We start from the raw sequence: 23,593 nt of genomic DNA on the forward strand, positions 1-23,593 counted from the left end.
TTCAGAATTTTTACTGTCGCATTCTTTCTATTCACTTGGCTTTGTAACCTGGACATCGTCACAGTGCAGCTTTACAGAAAACCTGGTGTTGATTTAGATCTTTACTGATCTGCGTGTGACGGCGGAGACGACGCCGTGAACGAACCTTGAAGCCTGACGTCATCTGGGTGACTATTGGGATTATAAACCCTGTGAGTAACCAGGTGTAGAACAGTAAAGAACAACAGTACTGAGTGTGCTGCAGAATGCAGAAGAACATGTCAGTGTTGGGTTTAAACCTATACTGTCCAGGTGAGATTATTACCCCCTGAAGGCCAGAACAGCTGGAGCTGGTGCAGATTTTGCTGTTGTTTACATACATAGCTTTAAGAGCCTGGTTTGTAGGATGCATCTAAAGATTTTGACATTCTATGATTGAATTCAGTCTTCATGACTCTTCTGCTTCGGTCCGGGACGTTTTCTAAGCGCATATGAACAAATAAACACTGGAAGACACTCCCGTCCTTCTCACGCTGCCAAATATGTGCCACCGCCGACCAGCAGGATGTCGTGACTTTACAGCTCCGCTTTATTCCCCGAATTCACTTTTTGGTGATAAAGTCAAAGGGCAGAACGGCTCGCTCGGCCTCGGCGGCGTCAAACCGGCTTCGTGCAAACAAGTCGTCAGGAGTCCCAGAAACCAGGCTGTAAAGGAGACCTTTTCTCCAAACGTTAGTGTCCCCCATGGGAGGCGGTTCTGCGTCACTGTTCATCCTCTTCTCTCTTTCTTTTTATCGCTTTCTCACAGTTATCTGAGTCTGGGGACAAAGAGAACTCCTGCGGCTCGAACCGGAGACTCCATGCAGGTGAGATGCTTTGTACCAGGTCAGGTGACTTGTTCTTTATCTGGATTTTACTATAAACGGCTATAAATGGTCACTGTGCAAATGAATGATTTCATAAATTCTATTGCTTTTTTTTTTTTTAATTGTTATTATTAATAATTTTGAATACGTATTTAATATGAATTCATTTCTTCCTGTAAAATTCATTTGATGATTGAAGTTTTTGACCGCCTACATTATAAAATCGGGTCCGTTGCTCTTTGTGAGGCGTGTGTGTGTGTGTGTGTGTGTGTGTGTGTGTGTGTGTGTGTGAGTGAGGATTTGTGTTACTGGACTTGTTTTTATCTATTTATAGTTTATAGCATGTAATGAAGTTCTAGCTGTCAGAGATGTTCAGCAGCGTCTACGTTTTTCTGCCCCTTACTGTTAACAACTCAGTGACTTGCACCTTGTCGGCGTGTCTGATGTATTTCTGTGGAGCTGGATATTTATTTGTGCTTTACTGTATATGCTCTGTTGTTGTGTTGCTGTGGCTCTGATTGTGTGTGGGTGTGTTGTTATTGTCCTGTGTGACAGTTCGATGGACACCTAGAGATCAGTGTTAAACGTGCCTGTGCATGCTGGAGCTGTAATGTATCTGGGTTTGAATAAAACTAAACAAGAGTGTGAGTTTTCAGAGAACTGCTTCATACAGACAGAATATCAGGCTGACTCAGGTGATGCTTGTGTCCATGTGACTTCTGCACATTGTTCTGTAACCCTAACTGCGTCACCTACTCGGAATCTCCGAACGCTTCTTCTGGAACATTCTGGCAAGTTTTTAAACGGACCGTCGCTAACACGCGGTGTGCGGTAGCTGTGATTCATGCGTAGAAACCTAAGCGTTCATCTGGAGCATTAGAAAACACTCAGGACTGATCAGATGGGCAGGAGGTCAGATATGAGGATATGAAATGTGTTGAATGGTGTTCAGACAAAACAAACTCTGTCTGTACTTTGCCTTAATCGTTCTTTAGTCTAGATTAGTTTTTGTGTGTTTTTATATGTTGTCGCAGTTCAGCTCTGAATCACTGATTCAGTTTTTACACCCGGTCACTTTGTGTGTTGTCTCTGATCCGATATCTATCTGATTTGTTAAAACTGTTCCTTTTACATCAGGCCACATAAACGCGTCTCGGCGAATCGGATGTTGATCCGATCTTTCTACTCCCGCCCAAAATGCTAATATATTTTACCTCATTTCTGGGGTAACTGAAGCGGAACACTTTTTGGTGTGCGCGGTTTTCAGAATGCAATCAAAGAGAAGACGAAAAAACTGGTTACGACGTTTACGCTATAAAAAAACAGCGTTTACTGTTTGCTGCGTTTTCGCTGATGGCAGCAGCAGCGCGTTTTAAGGCCCGACGAGACGCCTGGGTGAAAGATCACCTGCGAGTGACGTACTTCCGTTTGGGAGGAGTATAGTGCTGACGTATGTGGCTTGAACAACCACATTCATTTACACCTGTCCAGTTTCATCTGAAACGCGTCCCAGACCACCTCCTGAAGGGGTTTGTACCATCGGATTTATCTCCGTCTCCAAAACGTTTCGGAGGACATTTAGACCTGGTCTTTTTACCATCGGATAGATATCTGATCACAGAAAACGCAGGAAGTGACCAGGTGTAAAAAGCCCCTAAATGTAATGTGATGGAAATTTTAAAGGAAGAAGTTCTGACTTTCCGTGTATGTGATTAGAGGTCGTTGGTGCGAGCTGATGGATGGTCAGAACACACCGGGGACGAGGTGCTGAGACTCAAGGCCTGAAATTTGGATTTGATTGATAGATTTTTAACTGTGTTTATGCACATCTTGTATGCACATCTTTGGCCTTTTTAATGCCAGCACCAAACGGATCTCATTACTGCCGAAATAACAAACTACAATACAGTCGCAAATTCAGACACATTATAAAGGAAAGCCCATGTTTTTTTTTTTCCGCTTCTGTCATCCAAGATTCAGAATTTAATCCCAGCAGACGCAACAGAGTGAAAAGACAAATGTCTGCGCTTTGGGGTACGACAGGCATTAATCATGTGAATTATTTAAACCGCCGCTCTGATCGTCTAGCCGTTCGCCGACCGTCTCGGTTTAATCAGCGTCGGCACTGAAACGAGGTGTCGTGTTTCCTTTACAGGAATCCTTCACACCTACTGACAGGATTGTCTTTTGTAGTACTGATTGATTTGCAGGTACACGAGATAGGAGCTGAGGGAGAGGTGCGTGGCGAGACGGCTTTGTCTCAGACTCCAGATCCGTTCCAGGTTTCCGGTCTGCTTTACACCTTTGTGTCTCTCTCCACAGGCTAAAGGAATCAGCAGACCCAACGTGTCGGCAAAATGGAGGAAGGTTATAACTCTGCCCTGCATTATACAGTGAGCAACACAGATCTCTGTCTAACACACACACACACACACACACACACACACACAGTATAGTCAGACAATATAAGGGAAATTCATTCATTCATTCATTCATTCATCTTCTACCGCTTATCCGAACTTCTCGGGTCACGGGGGGCCTGTGCCTATCTCAGGCGTCATCGGGCATCGAGGCAGGATACACCCTGGACGGAGTGCCGACCCATCACAGGGCACACACACTCTCTCATTCACTCACACACTCACACACTACAGACAATTTTCCAGAGATGCCAATCAACCTACCATGCATGTCTTTGGACCGGGGGAGGAAACCGGAGTACCCGGAGGAAACCCCCGAGGCACGGGGAGAACATGCAAACTCCACACACACAAGGCGGAGGTGGGAATCGAACCCCCGACCCTAGAGGTGTGAGGCGAACGTGCTAACCACTAAGCCACCGTGCCCCCCTATAAGGGAAATTATACAAAGTATTTTATGGATTGTCACTGAATTTTTAATATAATTAAAAATTTACAACCAGAAATACACTTAAAATTAACACACACACACACACAGTACACCTGTCACATACTGACACACACCCGCTCTCTGTGCAGCGTGTTCAGGAACGGGGACGTCCTTAGTCCTGCCATGCGCTTCATCATTCCTCGGAGCCTCCTGAAAAACCTGGAGCAGATTCTCAGCCTGGTCTCGGAGAAAGCAATGCTGCGCACCGGAGCAGTTCGCAGGTAAACACACACTCACACGTGTGCCATGTGTGGACTCTACAGTCGTTTCACTGTTGTTTTATTTTATATATATATATATACTTTCATGTGACACTTGACCTCTCAGGCTGTGCACCCTGGACGGCGTGACCGTGACCTCAGCCGAGGAGCTGGAGAGTGGCCAGTGTTACATAGCTGTCGGGGCCGAGCGCTTCAAGAAACTTCCGTACGAGGAGCTGCTGCTAAACAAAGCACCAGGTGGCAGTGCAGACAGGTGAGGAAGAGGAGGAGAATCAAAGAGGATGATGGTGATCCTGGAGGGTAAAATGGCTGACAGATCGTGTTTGTTTTGTCCGTAATTTAGACACTACGTCGCAGATCGAGGGCTGTACAGGAGGTTAGAGGTAACGCAGAACCTTCTCATGAATAAGTTTACATTACGTTGTAGCTGCACCGAGTGATGTTGGGCTAATAATTCACAGAACAGGAAATTTCCTCAGGACAGCAACAGTGACTCGGCCCTCCTTCAGTCGTCCGAGGTAAGAGAGGTTTCCACGTATCCCTGGGATACAGTGAAGGATTTTTCCACCCAAGTGTAAAATTTTTTTTTAGTTCCTTGCTTTTATTGGAATCGTTTACGCAGTGATGTTTTAGTGTTTAACTGAGCGCTGTGTGTCTCAGAGGAACGGCAGGCGCGTGAAGTCAACGGGAGACGAAGCCGAGCCAGAGAGAGAGGACGCGTCTCAGCGGCCGCCGAGGAGGAAAGCAGGAGGAAAGGAAAGAGAGGAACGCTCCGATTTTTACGCCAAACCTGCCCGAGTGCACAAACACAGACCTCCACACAGAGCTGCACCCAGAGGCGCAGGTACGAGCATCGAAAGGAGGCTCAGAAATGGGTCTTTTTATTAATCTGAGTGATAATTTGACAGAACAACGTTCTGTTGTGTTGTGTGGGTTTTAAAAGAGAAAAAAAAATCTTGTGTTTGTCTCCTGCCGGCCAAGCGAGTGTGTTTAAGGGTGTAGGGAAGAGGAGAGAGGAGGTGCAAGGAGCTGAGGAGGTGGCTGAGGATGAGAGCACGGCTGTGGAGATTCCTGTAGATCAGGTTAGTCTCATCATTACACGCTCTCGAACCGTCGTCCATCAGCTCTTCATTCTCTTCCTCTTGATGTTCCGAATGTCTGGTGCCATGAAACTTAGATCCCAAACACACAGGTTAATATGTGTGTGTCATGAAAAGTAAATGGAAACTATTTCACTGGTTCGTTTATTTATTTACTTACTTATTAGGAAAACTGGCCACTGTCCGTGGTGCTGAATCTGCTGCTTTCACTTACTGCTTATTTGTATTGCTTTTGTAGGTCTGACTACAGAAACTGTAGAAATGAAAAACACTGAAAGATAGAACAGAGAAATCCTCACTGAGTTGCTCTCTAGTTTATAAAAAAAAAAATCTCAGTCTGGCAGATTTTGTGTCGTCTCTCATAGCAGATCTTTTTATTGTCTTATTTTTCAGAGGGTTGCTGAAGTCGTTCAGGACGAGGAGCTTGACCAGAGCCAACCTGAATCAACAAATCATATGCATCAGGTGTGTGCATGTGTGTGTGTGTGCATGTGTGTGTGTGTGTGTGTGTGAATTCATTACAGAGCATAATATTCTGCTGTAATTATGCTCGCTGATGGCTCATCCTCTCGCTCGCTCACTCAGACAGGAGCACCTGATGAGCGCGTGACCTCGTCTGCACGCTCCAGTGTGTCTCCTAGCAACAGAGAGCACAAAGTGATGGAGTACGGCCCGTCTGACGGAGAGACCTTGTCACGGAGACGGAGCTCTTCTCCGAGCGGGGAGGTGGAAGAGCAGTACGAGGACCTACTCAGCGAAGACCTGGAACATGAAAGAGGCCAAGATGATAAAGTGGGTGGAGACAAATTCAGCAATTACACGACGGCCGAAAATGATTAAACGGCAGTGTTATTTGTGTGTCGCACTGATTTGAGGAGGTCATGGAGGAAAATGACAATCAGTGGAGAAAATATGGAAAAAATCTCCATTCATTCATTTTCTACCGCATATCCGAACTTCTTGGGTCATGGGGAGCCTGTGCCTATCTCAGGCGTCATCGGGCATCAAGGCTGGATACACCCTGGACGGAGTACCAACCCATCACAGGGCACACACACACTCTCATACACACACACTCACACACTACGGCAATTTTCCAGAGATGCCAACCTACCATGCATGTCTTTGGACCGGAGTACCCGGAGGAAACCCCCGAGGCACGGGGAGAACATGCAAACTCCACACACACAAGGCGGAGGCGGGAATCGAACCCCAACTCTGGAGGTGTGAGGTGAACATGCTAACCACTAAGCCAGCGTGTCCCTCTAACATCTCCATATAAGGAAATTCAAATAAAGTTAATTATATAATGCGGGGGCACGGGTCGGGGTTCGATTCCCACCTCCACCTTGTGTGTGTGGAGTTTGCATGTTCTACCCGTGCCTCGGGGGTTTCCTCCGGGTACTCCGGTTTCCTCCCCCGGTCCAAAGACATGCATGGTAGGTACATTGGCATCTCTGGAAAATTGTCCGTAGTGTGTGAGTGTGTGTGTGTGTGTGTGTGTGTGTGTATGAGAGTGTGTGTGTGCCCTGTGATGGGTTGGCACTCCGTCCAGGGTGTATCCAGCCTCGATGCCCGATGCCGCCTGAGACCCAAGGTAGTTCGGATAAAGGGGTAGAAAATTAATGAATGAATGAATGAATGAATGATTATAAAGCACGCTTCATGCAACGTTTTGAGCCACGCCCACGTAGTAAAAAAAAAACCCACACAATCAAATAAACAGTTCCGCTCCTCTGTCTGACAGCATAATTGTGATCAAGCTGGATAAACAGTATCGGTGTAAACAGTAGGAAGTGAGAGGTGTATGAGAATATTTTATTGATTTATCGACCAGGTTCTGTATTCTTTGCCCACATCACCGCCCCCTTTTTCCAGATGAACAAATGAAAAACAAACTACTAAAATGTTCTGTGAGCAGATGAGAAGAAATTAATGTTGTGTCAAGGGTTCAGAGCCTCCCTCAGCCGAGTAGAGGTAGAGGATTAAAGCCGAATGATTTATTAGTAGATGCAAATTACTAGGTCATCGGATCACATCATTACAGGAGAGCTAAAGCAACAGAGCAGGTTGGAGACATAGAAAAAAATGTTGCTCCACCCTGTACTTTGTTTCTGGGATTCCACTGTGTGGAGTTTATTTCTAAGCAACAGAATTCAACAGAAAACCAAAACAGATGAACTGAATCCAAAGAGATCGGTTTGTTATTTTACTTTCTTTGTGTGTGTGTGATTTCAGGATGAAGGTCCTCATCAAGCTGAAGAGCCAGAGATGCAGGACCACACCCGTCCTCCCTCCTCATCCTCACAGCAGAGAGAGTGACACACGTTTATATATCAGACACAACCATAAATACTGACCCTCACCACATAGTGTGTAGCTCTAACCTTAATCATCTCCAGACCAGCCTTCTCCAGACTGTTCCTAATACGTCATCTCTTATCGATCCGATCTCCAGTGTTCCCTAACAGCTACCACGTGTAGAATTTACCGTATGTGAAACGTATTCGCTTGTGAATGACTTGTGATAAAAGACGCAGACGAGACGCCGTTAGCCGATACGGTGTGCGATGAAGTCTCTCACAACGGAGACCAAAAAGTGTCCGACCCCTTAAAATATTTCCCCATACGATGAGAATAGTCATTTTGTAAAATCATTATCAGCATTTTAAAGAAAGCTCGACGCTCGTGTGTATAATTGCGTCTCGTCTTAGTTTCATGATGATTGTGTAGGAACGTTCAGGTTACAGTCCCAGTCGATGTGAAGTCTGGAAGATACACGTGAAAATTGTTTTGTCTATTGTGAGCCTTGAATAGAATCACTGTGAAAGTCTGTAGCGTGCAACCCGAAATGGTTCCGGTGTGAGTTAAAGCCTTTTACATTCCCCAAGTGCAGTGAATGAAATATTCAATCTGCGAGGAAACCAGAGCGAGTCACGACTCGCCGACACCCGGACCGATCCGAGGAGTCTGAGGCTCGAACGTGAACTGGTGCTCGAGTGGAACTGACTTTCATGAGATTCTCCAACAAATTTAGATGATTGTGATGATATTTTCTTGGAGCTGTAGATAAATGTGAACTTTTTATCCTTTCTTATTTCATCTATTCTAATAGCTCAAAGAGTATTAACAATAAACCATAAACTCCAGCACTCATTCACGTGTGAATAATCCGCCATGAAAAGGTGTGTTTACTCTCAATCGTGTCAGAATAATGGTTCTACTTTACGTTTGTAGACTTGTGTTCACTTTGTTTACCCGAGGTTAAACAAAAAAAGGTGCATCAGTGTAACTGATCTGAAAAGAGAGGGAAAAAAACAACAGCAGTTACATGCTGCTGGAAAAGGATCAAATGTCCTAAAGCTGTGGATGGAATCAATTCAAAGTCCACCTCCTTCGTGTGTGTGTGTGTGTGTGTGTGTGTGTGTGTGTGTGTGTGTGTGTGAGTGTGTGTGTGAGTGTGTGTGTGAGTGTGTGTGTGAGTGTGTGTGTGAGTGTGTGTGTGAGTGTGTGTGTGAGTGTGTGTGTGAGTGTGTGTGTGAGTGTGAGTGAGTCTTCCCAGAATGACAAAGGCTGTTATGTTTAAAACTAAACCAACACTTTTGGTACTCATTCTGAAAGCACAGACATCATTGTGTGATCATTTTGAGGAATTTAACCAGATGGGACAAAGCTGTCCACAAAGTTTTTTCAGTCTGGAAACGTTTATCAGAGTTTACTTTCACATTCCGATACTGTAAACAACTCATTGTGGACAGCTTTGTGCCATGTGGTTTGCTGGTTAGAATACAAGTGGTATGATGTTATGCAGATCTGACCAAAATAGGAACTTGAAGCGGATAAATGGTTTTTTATCGTCTGTGGGTCCTCTGTGTGTCTCTGCTGGATAAGTGTGATGTAATGACAGGTTATAAGGAATATCGGTCCAGGATCACGTGCTACTAGAAGCACTGATGTTCCCCGTGAAGAGTCATGGCGTGGGGTTTAGTCCTGCACCCCGTTGCTCTCTGAGACAGAACTCAACACACACAGCGTCACACCGGCTGTAATCAGCATCATCCCCAACACGGCACCTGCGAGAGAGAGAATTGTCATCATGCAAACATGGAACACTACAGAACATTACAGAAGACGCAATATTCTGAAATGATCATGTGCTGTATCGTCACTTCCAGGGCGAGTGCAGAAACGATGAGCGTGTTGACAATCACGTGCTAATACAGGACCTCAACAAACCCTTTGCAATGTAAATGAATGGATTAATCACTCCATCTTTACTGAAATGCTTTCTCCTGATGTAGTTCATCACCAGCTCATCAGATTGAACGTGAATTGAATCGGTAAGAAAAAAGAAACAGAATCAGACCCACTTTTTCCTCCACACTCCTCCCCGAGCAGTTTGCCGGTGAACATCGTGAACACAAGGCTGAGAGAGTTGACCGTCGGCACGGCCAGAGACAAATCTGTAACATCCAATGGGGTGAGAATCGATAAGGATCATTTCACATATTGGATCCATTTCTTATAGACACGATGGTCTGAGTTTAAAAAAAAAAAAAGTTAAGTGTAAGTGACCTGTTGTAGCAAGGGTGAGGTAGAAGACCACAGAGCCGCTCTGGTTCAGCAGAAACGGCACCAGATACTGCACAGAGAACAGAGTCGTTTCGTGTTACTGTTACATAAAGTGTCAGATCCAATACTTTTCATTACAACCCTATGGAGTGCCCTTGGCTCCGTATATACGGCTTTTATTGTACATCTGGGTGAAGCTGAGCGCGATGCTGAAATGTTCTACCTTGATGTTGAGGAACAGAAATTTGGCTTCAGCCAGGAACTGGGAGATCACGTTTCCTTTCCGAACGTGCTCGATGCCCTCGGTTCCTTTCTTGAGGAACGGGTTGGTGGCTCCCCATAACACAGAGACCAGCAGGAGACACAGCACGTCCACTTCACCACACACACACACACACACACACACACACACAATCCCTCCTTACTCAACAGTGACTAGAGCAGCTCTTTCTGTTTGGGATTATATTGTACAAGTAAAAATGGCCTGGAGTAACTAGACCTGGGGTTCCCCCTGTCATGTGGTGTGGGAAGTGTTTGTTTACACAACTCTGGGGTTTGGATAAAAGAGTTCGCACTAAACTTCACTATTAGAATATAGGGAAGATTTTGGGGGTTAAAAAAAACAACAGCAACAAATATTTCGTATAAATATCATAGTGTAATAATATAATCTATAATATTAGGCAATGTAAGAATAACAGATCGTTTACTAGAAACACCACCACACTTTCTGCTCCAGTGGGTTGTTAATCCGTTGCCATGGAAACGACGCAAGTAAGACCCGTACCGTAAACTCTGTTGTTTACGGAAGTTAGCATACATGCTAATGCGTATTTTGTCGTTATTCATGCTAGGAAGCTTTACAAAAAAAAAGTATTTTAATCGCGCCAGAAATGAAACAAATATTATATATGAAATAATACAAATTTAAAATAAAACCGAAATGGAAAAAAAAGGGTTTTACGAGGAAACATTGAAGCGCTTACCCACTGAGACCATTTCTTCTGGTTCCTTCCTTCACCTCAGTCATGGGGGACTCACAGCGACGCCCAGCGACTCGGTTTGTTATTATGTTTTTTAACTACATTATTTTACCCCAATTCTCCCCGTTTTGCCCTGCAGTTTTATTTCTGCATTATCCTTTGAAGGGTATAAAATTGACAGACCGCACAGGTTTAGTATTACAGTTATGTTTCTACACACAGCTTATGCAGTCTAACTACAGGGTCACACAATGTAATAAGGGGGTTCCATGTAACCGAACATTACAGTGCCCCCAACAGGAAACCCACCATAAACCTGTGTTTAATTAAAAGCCCACCCTGAAACACGTGCATGTTGATACCAGACTATTTCTGATGAGTTTACTGATCCTGGGGCTACGTTTTCATCATTCTGGTTACAGGTTAGCTGATGTGTGCGTCGACAAGGAACGCTTCAATTTATTTTATTTACCATTTAATTTACCATGAAAAAGATGTAGAGATGAAGCATATGTGGGTTAAACATCTCACTGCACCAACACGTATTCACACAGCACCTTGAGTCCTTTTTTTAAACCATTAATCGACATATTAACATAAAATAGAGCAAGGAAAAAAATCCGCCCGAAGTAACACAGTCGAATCACTTTATGAATATTCACTTCAGTTCATACTGCTGTGCTTGATCTCATGTGGCACTTTGCCAGGTTAGAAGAATAAACAGGGAGTTTACATTTCTTATTATTTGGAATTAGCAGATAATACTCTTTCATCAGAATCGTCAGGGAAGGGCCTTGTTTCCTGTGTAATCAGTATCATGAGTAATCAATCGCAGTGTGAAGAAATACTGTTTGCACAAGGTCACTGCATTTATTGAGTAAAGGTGTTACAGAGCTTTACAAACATTTCTTCAGAACCATTTATACAAACAGGTAAAACCTAAGATAATAAACTAAGCAGTTTTTCATAAATAGATTCATATAAAATCAGGTTTATTTCAATATAAACACTTCTCTAATACCACACAGGTCATGAATCGTGGGTTCTGTTTGATCAGAAGGTTGGTGCTACTTATTAAAGTACCTTCAAGTGAGGGAGAGAGAGAGAGAGAGAGAGAATAGAGAGCACTTTATGGCTGCTGTACCTTGAGCCAGAACAAGAACTGGAACATTAAATGTAACCCTAAACACACAGGAAATGTGACGTTTCAATATTTAATGACTATGAATTGTTAGCACTGAAACTTGGTATCTCAGATTAGTTTCTGGTAGCTTCTCATCATCACCACACCTCCTCCGGGTTGATCAGGAATGTTTGCATGAAGTGTGCAATTACACAAACACACGGTTTGTAACACAACCTAGTTTCAGGTAAGGGGAGAGTGAATGAGTCATTCAGGAACTTTAGGTCCTTTAGGATGTTCTGTTCCTGATGTGTTCAGTGAACCCAAAAATTGGAAGATGAGATGTTCTGATACTATTGACTTACAAGCAGAGAAATACAAAGAAACACAAACTGAAAAGTCCATTACTCACTGCAGCAAGTATAACTCGTCTGTGTTGTGTTTTTTTTTGGTCTGTTTTTTTTCTTTAAATAACATCAGGTAACACAATAGAACCTCTGTCTCAAGACATTCACATCAAAAAAGGTCATATTTTTCATTCTCTCTTCCTCCAGTCACGTAACACACACGGCTGTCCTTCACCACACTACAGGCACGTCTGCACTTCATTTTTCAGTCAGTCATAAGGGGAAAATATTATAAACATTCCTGTGGAATTATCACATTTAGGTATAACGTCATTGATTCCTTTCCACTTCACGCATCGATGCATTTCATCACATGTCTCTTTTGTAGTGGTGCACCATCATGTCATACTTTTGTGACTACAAACTCTCTTCTCTCTCTTTGTTGAAGTTAGGAAAGTATTTCTTTTAAATTATACAGTAAAATGCAAAATCATTGTGTCATCTGCTAGACATCGTGGTGTTTATTTTAATAAGCGTGTGTTACAGACATGCTGAAGATCGTCAGCTCCGATCATCAGAAACCCAATGTAGGCACGGACGATTAAAGTCTCCCGTTCGTGTTGCCGTTGGTTAACTTGTAGGAAAGATCCCGGAAGCCTTTATGGCACTTTACAAGCAGGAAAAATATTATGAGAATGATGATGATGGCGCACAGAACACAGAGGACGACGAGGGTTGTAGACACAGCGTTCAGTGACGTCCTGCAGTTTTCTCCATCTTAAAGAGAACAGACAGAGGAGTGTGTGTTTATTCAGAGACCATACAGAGAGCGATGGGCACTAATGCACTAAGTGCTTGCTGTGTTTATACACAACTGCAGAACTTCCTGTTTAAAACACGCCTCGTTTGTCACTATGAAGATTGAGGTGGAAATTTTTATTTTATTTTTTTCCCCTTCATCTCTGTGTATTATACTAGAATTAGCGCTAGCGCTAGTCTGGTAAAGCAGCTTACTTTAGCCACAGTTTCTGTAGGATTAGTCCCCAGACAACTTACAGTATTTCACAAGTACAGTAATCCTGTCTCAATGAAACACATTCAGTGCTAACAATTAGGTAGCCTCGTGGCCATGCCGTTATCCTCTAAATATCAAGTGCACGTTGTTGTGGTTTATTGTCATTTTTCCCTGAAACCAGTCATAATTATAGCGATAGCAGACAAACTCGTGTCACCGACAGACGTCAGAGAGAATCCAACATTCTGGAGTACGTACTGTAGGCGATCGCTCAAATTGTCTGAGAGGATTAAGATAACTTCTAGGTTCAGGTTATTACCTGAGTGTTTGATGTTACACATGTGTTTGAGTTTTGATCCCAGAAAAGTGATATAATTAAGTAGAAATCTCTAGACTTTAATCAAAGAAAGCCCTCGTTTCATTACGTTCATTACATTTACAGCATTTAGCAGACGCCCTTATCCAGAGCAACTTACATTTTTATACAACTGTGCGACTGAGGGTTAAGGGTCTTGCTCAGGGGCCCAGCAGTGGGAACCTGGTGGACGTAGGAATCGAACTCACAGCCTTCCGATTGGTAGCCCAACACCTTAACCACTAGGCTACCACATGCCCGCTAACACGTTGGTGTTTCTCTCTCAGGAAGGTGTACTCCAGACACTGTACTTAACACAAGACTAACAATAAGCACAGTCAGCACAGTCAGCCAAAAGTCAGCCAAAATCTCAGGCATTGGTTCACCATTTTAATGTTCAGTCTCATCTCAAAAGATTCTCCTCTAAAACCAAATCAGCGATAGTCTGCGGTCAGTCAAGTGTCAGGTCATCTCATTCCCAAAAACAAAACAAACACAAAGACAGCTGAAGTGTGAAGCGACAGCTAGCTGATGCCACTCTTCACACTCATGTGGCACTACCTTCAGTTATCATCACACAGAACAAAGGACTAACGCAGCGTATGAACAGTGTATACACCCTTCTCTCTGACGGTTACCCCGATACGCGGCCTCTGGGCAGAAAACCAAGCGCGTGTTGAACAGAATACAGAATTCCACCAGGACCCAGGAATAACAGGCATTTCTGAGAACACTCCTCTGGCATGTTTATGAAATATGGCTTCATGTATAGTCTTAAAACAATCCTGTACCAGACAGAACAGACAGAAATACCCTTCTCTGGCCACAGAGCCACTTTGCTTGCACAACTGCAAAAACATTTTTTCCCTCCAAAAGATGTTTCACTGGGATCTGCTTAGATCTGTCAAGTGTTAGGTTTAAAATCCTTCATTTGTTAATTAGCAGTGCAGAGCGTGTCTGATCATGTGTGTGTGTGTGTGTGTGTGTGCTGATTAATCCAAGCAACTTACCAGAAAATAGAATTAGCATGTTACGTTATGGGGTGGCTTAGTGGTTAGCACGTTGTCCGTAGTGTGTGAGTGAATGAGAGTGTGTGTGTCCTGTGATGGATTGGCACTCCGTCCAGGGTGTATCCTGCCTCGATGCCCGATGACGCCTGAGATAGGCACAGGCTCCCCGTGACCCGAGAAGTTAATTAGTGAGTGAATGAATGAATGTTATGTTTTCGTTAATGTTACTAAAGATAAAATTAAAACTTCTGTTTCAGTACAACAGTTGTAACCGAGTCACATAAACAAACCCGGCACAAACACGGATCTGTAAAAGCACAACCCGACGTCCAATAGAACGGTTCAGTGCCTCCTTTCAGCCCTCGTGTGTTTGCTAAACAATGAAGGACCTTGGTACCGCCGTTGGGTTCACAAACGGGTTTGAAGAATGAAGTGGTTCCAAAAAATCCAGTCTGCAATTGTGCAAGCGAATTCCCCTGTACATTTTACGTCTTTCAAATGAGTCTGTGAATATTCTGCACTGAGTAATCCTGATTCATGAGTGGGAAGCACAACCAGACCTGTTTAGAGATGATCTGTCAATACAGTGAAAGCTTTTCATCATGAGACGTGTGTACGGTCCACCTGGTTTGTGTGGCCCACAGACAAAAGCGACCACACAGGAAGTCCATTCATGTTCAATACGGTTTCATTTCCATTTAAATTCGTCACAAAAGCGTAAACACGACACAAAGCGTGAGACAGAAAACTCTACAGACCCAGTGAGGCAACGTTAACGATACATTTAGTTAGGACTCAGGAAACAAAATGATGGAACGGTGAAAGTCTTACTGAGGTCGAGACGACGAAGCTACCAATTAGATCACTGGTAAAAATCACATTTAAGCTCATCAGCACAAATATTTGCATTAACGTTTAGCTTCAATATCTGCAAATTTTACAGAATAATATACGGAAAAGCTACAGAACGTACGGCCAATATGTTTGTATAGGGTACGTGTACTAAAGCTGAACACCCAGCAAGTTTCAGCTAGTTTTAGGCTGCTCCCTTTCTTGGGCGTTGGAATGGATCGTGTGGTCAGCATAGATGATGTTGGAACAGGTTTAATGTCAGATCCATTTACTGACACAACCCTGTTATTTCACGTAGCCTCGTGACCGGAGCGAATGTTAACTCTGTACTGGATGAGTTTAGAGTCACTGGTGGCTTTAATAACCTGCCTTTAATAACCTTCTTAAAAGGAGCTCATGCAGACACCGAACTTTAACCGTGATCAGAATGACTTAAACACGTGACACATATAAACACAAAGAATAAACATCTCACTCGAGGACGTTTTACACGACGGTAAAAGAATAATTCTAATCATTTACTGTTAAGAAATAATCATAAAATAAACAGTTACTGGGAACCGGGGTTGTGGTAAATATTTCACAGTGATGATAAGAGAATAATATTGAGATTGGTATAATAGTTCATTAGCAGGAACTTTCTGTTTATTTCTGTCATGATTTCAGCGACTCGTGTCTTTATTTGGCTGTGAAGGATTTCTTTCTCTCAGCCCTGTTTATTCCTCTTTATAAGCAGAAGATCAGAAGATACGGCATCTCAGATACTGTAACAGGTTCCATTACGCTTTGTGTTCAGTCACTGACTGGAAAATGCTTGATTTTTTTTTTTATATGTAAATCTGATTCATCTTGTATATTTTATGCTGGCTGAGGCTGTTCTGCTAAATACCTTCTTGCCATAATGGTTTATGGTAACTTGACAGGCTGAGGTTGGTGGATTTCCGTCGAATTATTTTTTGACTCTCCATGTAAAAATATCACAAACACTGAGCTGCAGAAGTGTTTTTTTCTTTCATCTCTAAGGCGACAGAGTTCACGGTTCAAAACACTTCTCACACATCTGTTATGACATGTACTGGTACAGTATGTACTTTCACTTTGGTCTCTTATGCTACTCATTTTCAGTGTTGTACACAGCGCTGTGTGTTCTGAGTCCTAACGTCTCACCTCACTCGATGGTCTCGGCCGCTTGTGTTGTTCGTCGTGTTTTTCAGTAAAGGGACGCGTCGATTCGTCTGTCTGGGGAAACCCTGACATGTTCTAGTGATTATAATCAACAAACCTCTTTACAAAGCTAAGGAGAACCCTTAAGGAACCCTTATTCGAACGGTTTACCCAGATCTTTCTCCACACTAGTGTGACGTTCTGCAGGTCAGGGATAATTACCGTACGTGATGTTGACAGGTCTGTGCAGAACCTGATTGAGGAGCTGATTCTTCAGTCTGAAGGTGACGTTCAGGGACGAACTTGATGACACGAAGTAGCTCTTTAGGTAATACAGTCCCGTGGTTCCCTTTGCTTCGTCACTGAGGTCGCTGTGGTTGCTGAGGACCTCGTCATTTTCACCAAACCACCCGACCTCTGGCTCTGGGTAACCCTCAGTCTCATAAAGCAGTGTGATGTTCGAGCAATTCATGTTTATGCTCAGTCTCGGTTCTGTGTAGAAGGCTGATGTGAACACACACACACACACAAACACACACAAACACACGTCTGTGTTACTGGCTGTTAGTGATACGGAACAGATTGTTCAGGAAATAGCTCTGATTATAAAACAGTCAACTACTGTACGCTGAGGGTTTATCCGTTTGTTTACCTTGGAACCCAGAGCAACAGTTTGGCCAAAAAACATTTGTAAGCTTTACGTATTTTACCTGCGGCGTATTTGCTCAGTTTGTTTGATGTCTCACAGGAGGGGAGTTTATTAAACAGTTTATATTAAACTCATATTATTCACACTGGCATACCTCCATAGTCCAGCCGCACATGGGCTTTTCCCGTACCCTCGTTGTAGCTCACAGTACACAGGTATCCCCCCACGTCTCTCAGCCCCACCGGCTCGATCCTGAGCGTCGCGTTGCCTTTCCGCAGCTCAGACACGAACAGCGACGTGCGGTTACGGTAATCTGGGTTCTGATATTCCAGCTGATCCTTCTGGTAGTAGAAGCTGTGTACGACACGGGAATCCTCCACCCGCTGCCAGGTCAAGACCAGAGGTGAAAGGTCAGGGTTAGGGGTGAACTCACAGCCCAGGTAGACTGGCTGACCTCGAATTGCGACTACGTGACCTGTGGGCACGCTCACATCAAAACCTGAGGAAACACAGACATGCATTGAAACTCCTCTTTATACTCTTTTTATTCACACACACACACACACACACACACAGACACACTCCTTTCAGCCCTCGTGTGTTTGCTAAACAATGAAGGACCTTGTTACCGCCGTTGGGTTCACAAACGGGTTTGAAGAATGAAGTGGTTCCAAAAAATCCAATCTGCAATTGTGCAAGCGAATTCCCCTGTACATTTTACGTCTTTCAAATGAGTCTGTGAATATTCTGCACTGAGTAATCCTGATTCATGAGTGGGAAGCACAACCAGACCTGTTTAGAGATGATCTGTCAATACAGTGAAAGCTTTTCATCATGAGACGCGTGTACGGTCCATCTAGTTTGTGTGGCCCACAGACAAAAGCGACCACACAGGAAGTCCATTCATGTTCAATACGGTTTCATTTCCATTTAAATTCGTCACAAAAGCGTAAACACGACATAAAGCATGAGACAGAAAACTCCACAGACCCAGTGAGGCAACGTTAACGATACATTTAGTTAGGACTCAGGAAACAAAATGATGGAACGGTGAAAGTCTTACTGAGGTCGAGACGATGAAGCTACCAATTAGATCACTAGTAAAAATCACATTTAAGCTCATCGGCACAAATATTTGCATTAACGTTTAGCTTCAATATCTGCAAATTTTACAGAATAATATACACACTCCCCCACACACAGACACACTCCCCCACACACAGACACACAATCACCCCCCCCACACACACACACAGAGACACACTCCCACACACACACCCCCACACACACACACAGAGACACACTCCCCCACACTCTCACACACACACACACACACACACACACACACACACACACACACACACACACACTCCCCCACACACACAGAGACACACTCCCCCACACACTCCCCCCACACACACACACCTGACAGCAGCACTCACTTCCTACACCTGATGTAAAGAATAAATGCTGTCAACAATGTGAAGTGTGAGGAATCAGAGACGCTTTTTCACTTCTCCGCTAATGACGTACAATTACACGCATTCCACAAGAATAAAAATAAAATGCTGATTACTTGTTTAAATGCTGCACCTTTTCTTCCTGTAACCAGAGCATTTCATTACTTTAATGAATTAAAATAAAACTCTAGAAGACACGAGTAAATAATGACCCTCCTGGATGTAGTGATACAGATGACATTTCATTTCGTTTGTTTTTATCCTTTTATTCTTCACCTACAAAGACACCAGCTGTGACAGCAGGTGTGAGGAGACGATTTTTATCCCTCTTTTATCCCTTTTATCCGTCCCCTGACCCTTTAAATCCGGTGTCTTGTTGTCCTGTCAAACTCTGCGGCAGGGGGCTGCATGCTAAGGCACGCCCTGATTTAGTTTACTAACAAACGTCTGAACTGAAATGAAAGCCAGGTTTCTGTTTGCTTCCCCAGAGGGCCTGAGTTTTTATCAGAAGTAACCTCATGATATTTACGGGCTAGATCTGACACGCTTAAGTTTCAATGATATGCATAATCATATTCTACATGTGCAGACACACAGAAATCCTAGTAACTCTTCTGTATACTTGTGGTTTTCACCACCATCTCTTTTTTTCTCCCCTCAGGTCTTAAATAATCGATTTCTCCCAGTTCTAGACCTCCATATGATTCATGACTTTGTGCTGGAGGTGTTTTGGGAGCTTTTCAGACAAAGCCAAAGTAATTTGGAGTTAAATGGGCAAAGGATGGAATTTAATATGTAATAAATCTAAAAAGTGTCTTTCAGCACATTAAAGACTCCACTTTTGTATTTTAAATACTGTTCTGTCAAAACACCCCAAATGATCTTGTTATTACAATAAACATTCATTCATTCATCTTCTACCGCTTATCCGAACTTCTCGGGTCACGGGGAGCCTGTGTCTATCTCAGGCGTCATCGGGCATTGAGGCAGGATACACCCTGGACGGAGTGCCAACCCATCACAGGGCACACACACACACACTCTCATTCACACACACACACACACTATGGACAATTTTCCAGAGATGCCAATCAACCTACTATGCATATCTTTGGACAGGGGGAGGAAACCGGAGTACCCGGAGGAAACCCCCAAGGCACGGGGAGAACATGCAAACTCCACACACACAAGGCGGAGGTGGGAATCGAACCCCCAACCCTGGAGGTGTGAGGCAAACGTGCTAACCACTAAGCCACCGTGCCCCCCCACAATAAACATCCTAAACAAATATTATATTACCTGTAATGCTGTCAGAAATCTATTTTAAAGTGGTATTTCTTTATTATTATTATTATTTTTCTGAACAAGGGTCGGTCTTCATCGAGGTTTCCATGAAAACGTGTCCAGAATCATAACACAGCAGGCGACTTCTCATGAAACGGCTACTTTTACTCAGAAGGTTTTACATCTGGTTTCACTGTAACATACAAGCCTTGTGTAAGCTAGTCGACTTGTGAGTTCTACAAATCATGAAATGTCCAAAGAATTCTGCTGGTTTTTCCTTGTTTTCTTAAGAACAGGCTTCAGTGCCAGACAGAAACTATACAAACTAGACTTGGTCTACTGACTGGCTTCAGACAACAAACCTCTTGTGCTTAGCCAACAGAAAGGGAAATAAACACCCGAACACGAGCAGGTGCGCGACCACATGTAGTAAAACAGAAGCCGATGGATGGTGGACACACGACTCGACCTTCAAATGAGGAACAGCGTGTTAGAGCTGCATTTGGATTCAAATGAACTTCTGATGGATAACAAGAAGTCTCGTGCAATTAGGAAGTTGTTGTGTTGTTTTCAAAACACAGTCTGTTCCTTTGTTTATAAACACAAATTGCTTTTAGGTTGCTATGTAATTTATACATAAATGGTACTACTGAGGCAAGCCGTGTCTTACTAAGCTAGTGACGGTCGACCGAGACGTGCAGTTTACACGATTATGGTTAGCCACTTAAAAGGTCCTAGCAGTCTACAGAACATTTTTGCTAATTTATTTTTAAATCCAGGGCTAATGGAGGAAAGTCATTGTTCCACAAAACAAACAGTTTCCAGATATATAAAGAAAAATTTGCAGTGGGATAAAAAAAGAATAAACACACTCATGGACGTGCTGCTGGAGCAAATTAATCAGGTTCAGTTGGTTTATCCAACAGAACAGCACTGTAAATAAAATGACCCATGAGAGTAAACCCCCCCCCCCCCCCAAAAAAAAAAAAAGAAGAAGAAGAAGAGTATTAAATATTGTGACAGAAAATCTTTAGGAAAAACAGAGCTGTGCAGCAGTCAGGAACAAGCAGACACGGGAACACAATACTCGTCGTGTTCGTTTCAGTTCATAACTGTATGGCTGTCTGTTGTGGAACAAACAAACAAAAGGAAAAAACAAACACACAAAGAACCAGAAACAAAGAGATGTCTGTGGACTTTGTGATTACACAATACAGTATTATAGAGTATTATCAAGGTTCTGTAAACATCAGTTACAAAACCCCAACCAATGATGGAGTAAACATGACCAGCATGGAACAGGTGGAAGGTAGAGAACGAGAGACTCCGGCCGGCGAGTCAGTCGGACAGACTCAGGTCTTAAAACCTCTCATCCCAGACTCAACCTCAGAGCACCACATACTGTACCAGATCATCTTTGGTATATAGAAAAGATTAAGCGTAAAAACGAATAACGAGGTTTTTATCACGTTGTGAATGCCATTGTTACTGTATGTTACCATGACAACGCCTGTATGTTAAAACTGTATGTCAACAGCGATCCGCACAGATCAGCAGAAACGAGCTCGCTTGTTAACTCAACTGGAAACTTCCAAACGCCCTGTGATTATGATTTTATCCATAAATTTTCCAACTGCCACTGATCTCGTAAATGTTTTACTTGTACACCTCATTTGGAGAAGGCCTCATTAGCGAACCGTAAAAGACAAACAACAAGCAGGAGAAAATTCTGCAAGCCTCAGGTTTACATCCTGACACCAAACCATGACTTTGAAAATTTGATCTCAGGGTTATGTCAAAACCTGAGGTGATCATATGAACAATGAAAATAAGAAGCACCGAGTTATGGGACAGATGACTCTCAGACAAACCCATTTGTTACTCTTTAATTGGTTGGTTCCGGAAACCCTAATAAAACTGCTAGTTTGGAGGGACAGAAAAGAGCTGAGGGCATGGAAAGGAAGCTCATGAAGCACAGGAAAAAAAAAAAATGTTACACCCCCACCCCACCCCACACACACAACGCAAAGGTTAACTGTATATTATATTATGTCTTATTTTGTTTATATATATTTGCATTTTATTACTCTTGGCTGCTGTACCAGTGAAATTTCTCCATTGTGGGATGAATAAAGGTTTATCTTATCTTATTGTATCTTATCTTATCTCATCTTGGCTCAGGTTCATCAGTGACATGTGATGATGCTGCCTAGTGTTTCTACAGGGAGGTCAGGAAATTAACAGAAAAAGCATCTCGTCAAACGGATCAATAGACACAATAAATGTCCTGTCAACTAACCCCAACCACCAAGAACAAATTTGTCTGAGACAGTCTGAAAACAGCCACGCTGACTTCCTTTAAGAACTATAATCTTATTATTTTAGAAACGTGAGAGAGAGAGTGAGTGAGTAAGAGAGAGAGAGATAGAGAGAGAGAGAGAGCACAGAGAGAAAACAGAGAGAGAACGCTTGCCAATGCATTTGAAAATCCGTCATAGTTGACACAGTAAAGAAATAAAGAAATTTCTGGCATTAAATACCGCAGTTGTTATCGAATATAAAGATATACTTTGTGTAAAATGATTACGTTGTTTTTACCTTCAGGTTAAAGTGTTTTCAGGCTGTTCTAGTTGATTGCAAAGTTATTTTACGTTCACTGAATATACTCAGCTTGTGTGAGATAAAACTCCCGGAGAGTTTTTTTTTTAGATGTGAAACAACACAATTTTCATATTATTGCGAACTAATTCAGTGCACTAATGAATAATAGAACATTATCTTCCACTCCACAATAACAGGATCCAATGCACAGAGTTAAGGAAACAAAACTCAGCTAAAGATGAAACTTTTATTTTTACCTGCACAAGTTGTGAAAAAGGACAGGAGGAGAAACATGAAGCATTCCATCTCATCTGCACTGCATGCACCATCCCGTACACACACTTTAACAGAGTCCACGTATGTGTGTCTACAGCGGAACACTCAATGAGTCGACTCTTTTTCAGTGATGTAATCAGCAGACTATTCGATTGGCTTCGTGTCTGAATCACCATGAGGATATTAGGACATTCAACACTGGCTGTTTTTATTTCAGAATGACATTTCTGTATTTGTTCACAGATAATTAATGGAGATTATTAATTATTGGGAGACAAAGGGAGAGTTTTAATGCCATCACTTCCACCAATAAGAGATAAGATAGGAGTCATATGATGTAATAATAAAGGAAGCAGGTAAACTTTTTTATGGGGTCAGAATTGTTTCGTTATTCTGAATAAATATACTATGATCCACAAGTAAATATAAAGAGTTTCACAAATATTTTTTAAATCAACAAATGCACAATAAGCAAACCGTAAACATATGTTACAAATTTCTCAAAAAGAAATGAAATTCACAAATAAATCAAATGGGATTTGCAAATAAAAAAAATATTTATAAATATATATTTAATTGTATTTATTTGTGAATGGCTTCCTGCTCATTTGTGAATCGCGTTCTGTGCAATTGTGAAACACTGCACATGTTTGTGGATTGCGTTCTGTGCAATTGTGGATTTGAAACATTTCTAACGTGACGTCAAGACATGCACAAGAATCCACAAATAGGTGACTCCGCCCACCGTCTACTCCAGCCAATCGGACAACGGTCGGGCAGAGTAAATGTGTCTTATATAAAAAAAAGTTACAAAAGCTGTCACTGG

At 42.7% G+C, this 23,593-nt stretch overlaps 3 protein-coding genes across 6 annotated transcripts in view; 1 reads left to right on the plus strand and 2 right to left on the minus strand.

Annotated features, from left to right (window-relative positions):
- The window catches only part of dcdc2b (doublecortin domain containing 2B), a 10,914-nt gene extending 2,689 nt beyond the window's left edge, over positions 1 to 8,225 (plus strand). For 3 of the 4 annotated variants that reach the window (XM_027167687.2, XM_047812093.1, XM_027167683.2), the window contains 11 exons: positions 788 to 845; positions 3,168 to 3,238; positions 3,845 to 3,976; positions 4,083 to 4,229; positions 4,320 to 4,359; positions 4,438 to 4,494; positions 4,637 to 4,820; positions 4,958 to 5,058; positions 5,470 to 5,541; positions 5,662 to 5,868; positions 7,315 to 8,225. In XM_027167687.2, the coding sequence (XP_027023488.1) occupies positions 788 to 845; positions 3,168 to 3,238; positions 3,845 to 3,976; positions 4,083 to 4,229; positions 4,320 to 4,359; positions 4,438 to 4,494; positions 4,637 to 4,820; positions 4,958 to 5,058; positions 5,470 to 5,541; positions 5,662 to 5,868; positions 7,315 to 7,398 (1,153 nt within the window). In that variant the 3' untranslated portion in view covers positions 7,399 to 8,225. The remainder of the gene's footprint in view (positions 1 to 787; positions 846 to 3,167; positions 3,239 to 3,844; positions 3,977 to 4,082; positions 4,230 to 4,319; positions 4,360 to 4,437; positions 4,495 to 4,636; positions 4,821 to 4,957; positions 5,059 to 5,469; positions 5,542 to 5,661; positions 5,869 to 7,314) is intronic. The other variant, XM_047812092.1, reaches the window with a different exon arrangement.
- Positions 8,226 to 8,911: 686 nt separating this feature from the next.
- Positions 8,912 to 10,791, minus strand: tmem234 (transmembrane protein 234). Its single transcript, XM_027167729.2, has 5 exons — positions 10,635 to 10,791; positions 9,872 to 10,023; positions 9,652 to 9,718; positions 9,447 to 9,539; positions 8,912 to 9,149 (listed from the first exon to the last, which is right to left on the minus strand). The coding sequence occupies exons 1-5, from the start codon at positions 10,645 to 10,647 to the stop codon at positions 9,061 to 9,063; spliced, it is 414 nt and encodes a 137-aa protein (XP_027023530.1). The 5' UTR covers positions 10,648 to 10,791; the 3' UTR covers positions 8,912 to 9,060.
- A 685-nt stretch (positions 10,792 to 11,476) lies between these two features.
- zgc:172120 (uncharacterized protein LOC799440 homolog) lies at positions 11,477 to 22,886 on the minus strand. The gene is made up of 4 exons (XM_027167695.2): positions 22,749 to 22,886; positions 17,301 to 17,645; positions 16,720 to 17,001; positions 11,477 to 12,878 (listed from the first exon to the last, which is right to left on the minus strand). Exons 1-4 carry the CDS (start codon positions 22,795 to 22,797, stop codon positions 12,703 to 12,705), a joined length of 852 nt encoding a protein of 283 aa, XP_027023496.2. The 5' UTR covers positions 22,798 to 22,886; the 3' UTR covers positions 11,477 to 12,702.
- Positions 22,887 to 23,593: the final 707 nt, after the last annotated feature.

The sequence above is a fragment of the Tachysurus fulvidraco genome, chromosome 4 (genome assembly GCF_022655615.1).
Source record: "Tachysurus fulvidraco isolate hzauxx_2018 chromosome 4, HZAU_PFXX_2.0, whole genome shotgun sequence".
NCBI lineage: Eukaryota > Metazoa > Chordata > Actinopteri > Siluriformes > Bagridae > Tachysurus > Tachysurus fulvidraco.

What these genes read in the sequence shown, in the direction of transcription:
- tmem234 (XM_027167729.2), bottom strand. An exon ending in TTCTGTTCCTCAACATCAAG is followed by an intron (nt 9,719 to 9,871) that starts GTAGAACATTTC and finishes TTCTCTGTGCAG; the next exon opens with TATCTGGTGCCGTTTCTGCT. An exon ending in GGAGGAGTGTGGAGGAAAAA is followed by an intron (nt 9,150 to 9,446) that starts GTGGGTCTGATT and finishes TCTCTCTCGCAG; the next exon opens with GTGCCGTGTTGGGGATGATG.
- zgc:172120 (XM_027167695.2), bottom strand. Translation starts at nt 22,797, where the DNA reads ATGGAATGCTTCATGTTTCTCCTCCTGTCCTTTTTCACAACTTGTGCA. An exon ending in TGTGCGGCTGGACTATGGAG is followed by an intron (nt 17,002 to 17,300) that starts GTATGCCAGTGT and finishes TGTTCACATCAG; the next exon opens with CCTTCTACACAGAACCGAGA. An exon ending in ACCTGTCAACATCACGTACG is followed by an intron (nt 12,879 to 16,719) that starts GTAATTATCCCT and finishes GTTCTCTTTAAG; the next exon opens with ATGGAGAAAACTGCAGGACG.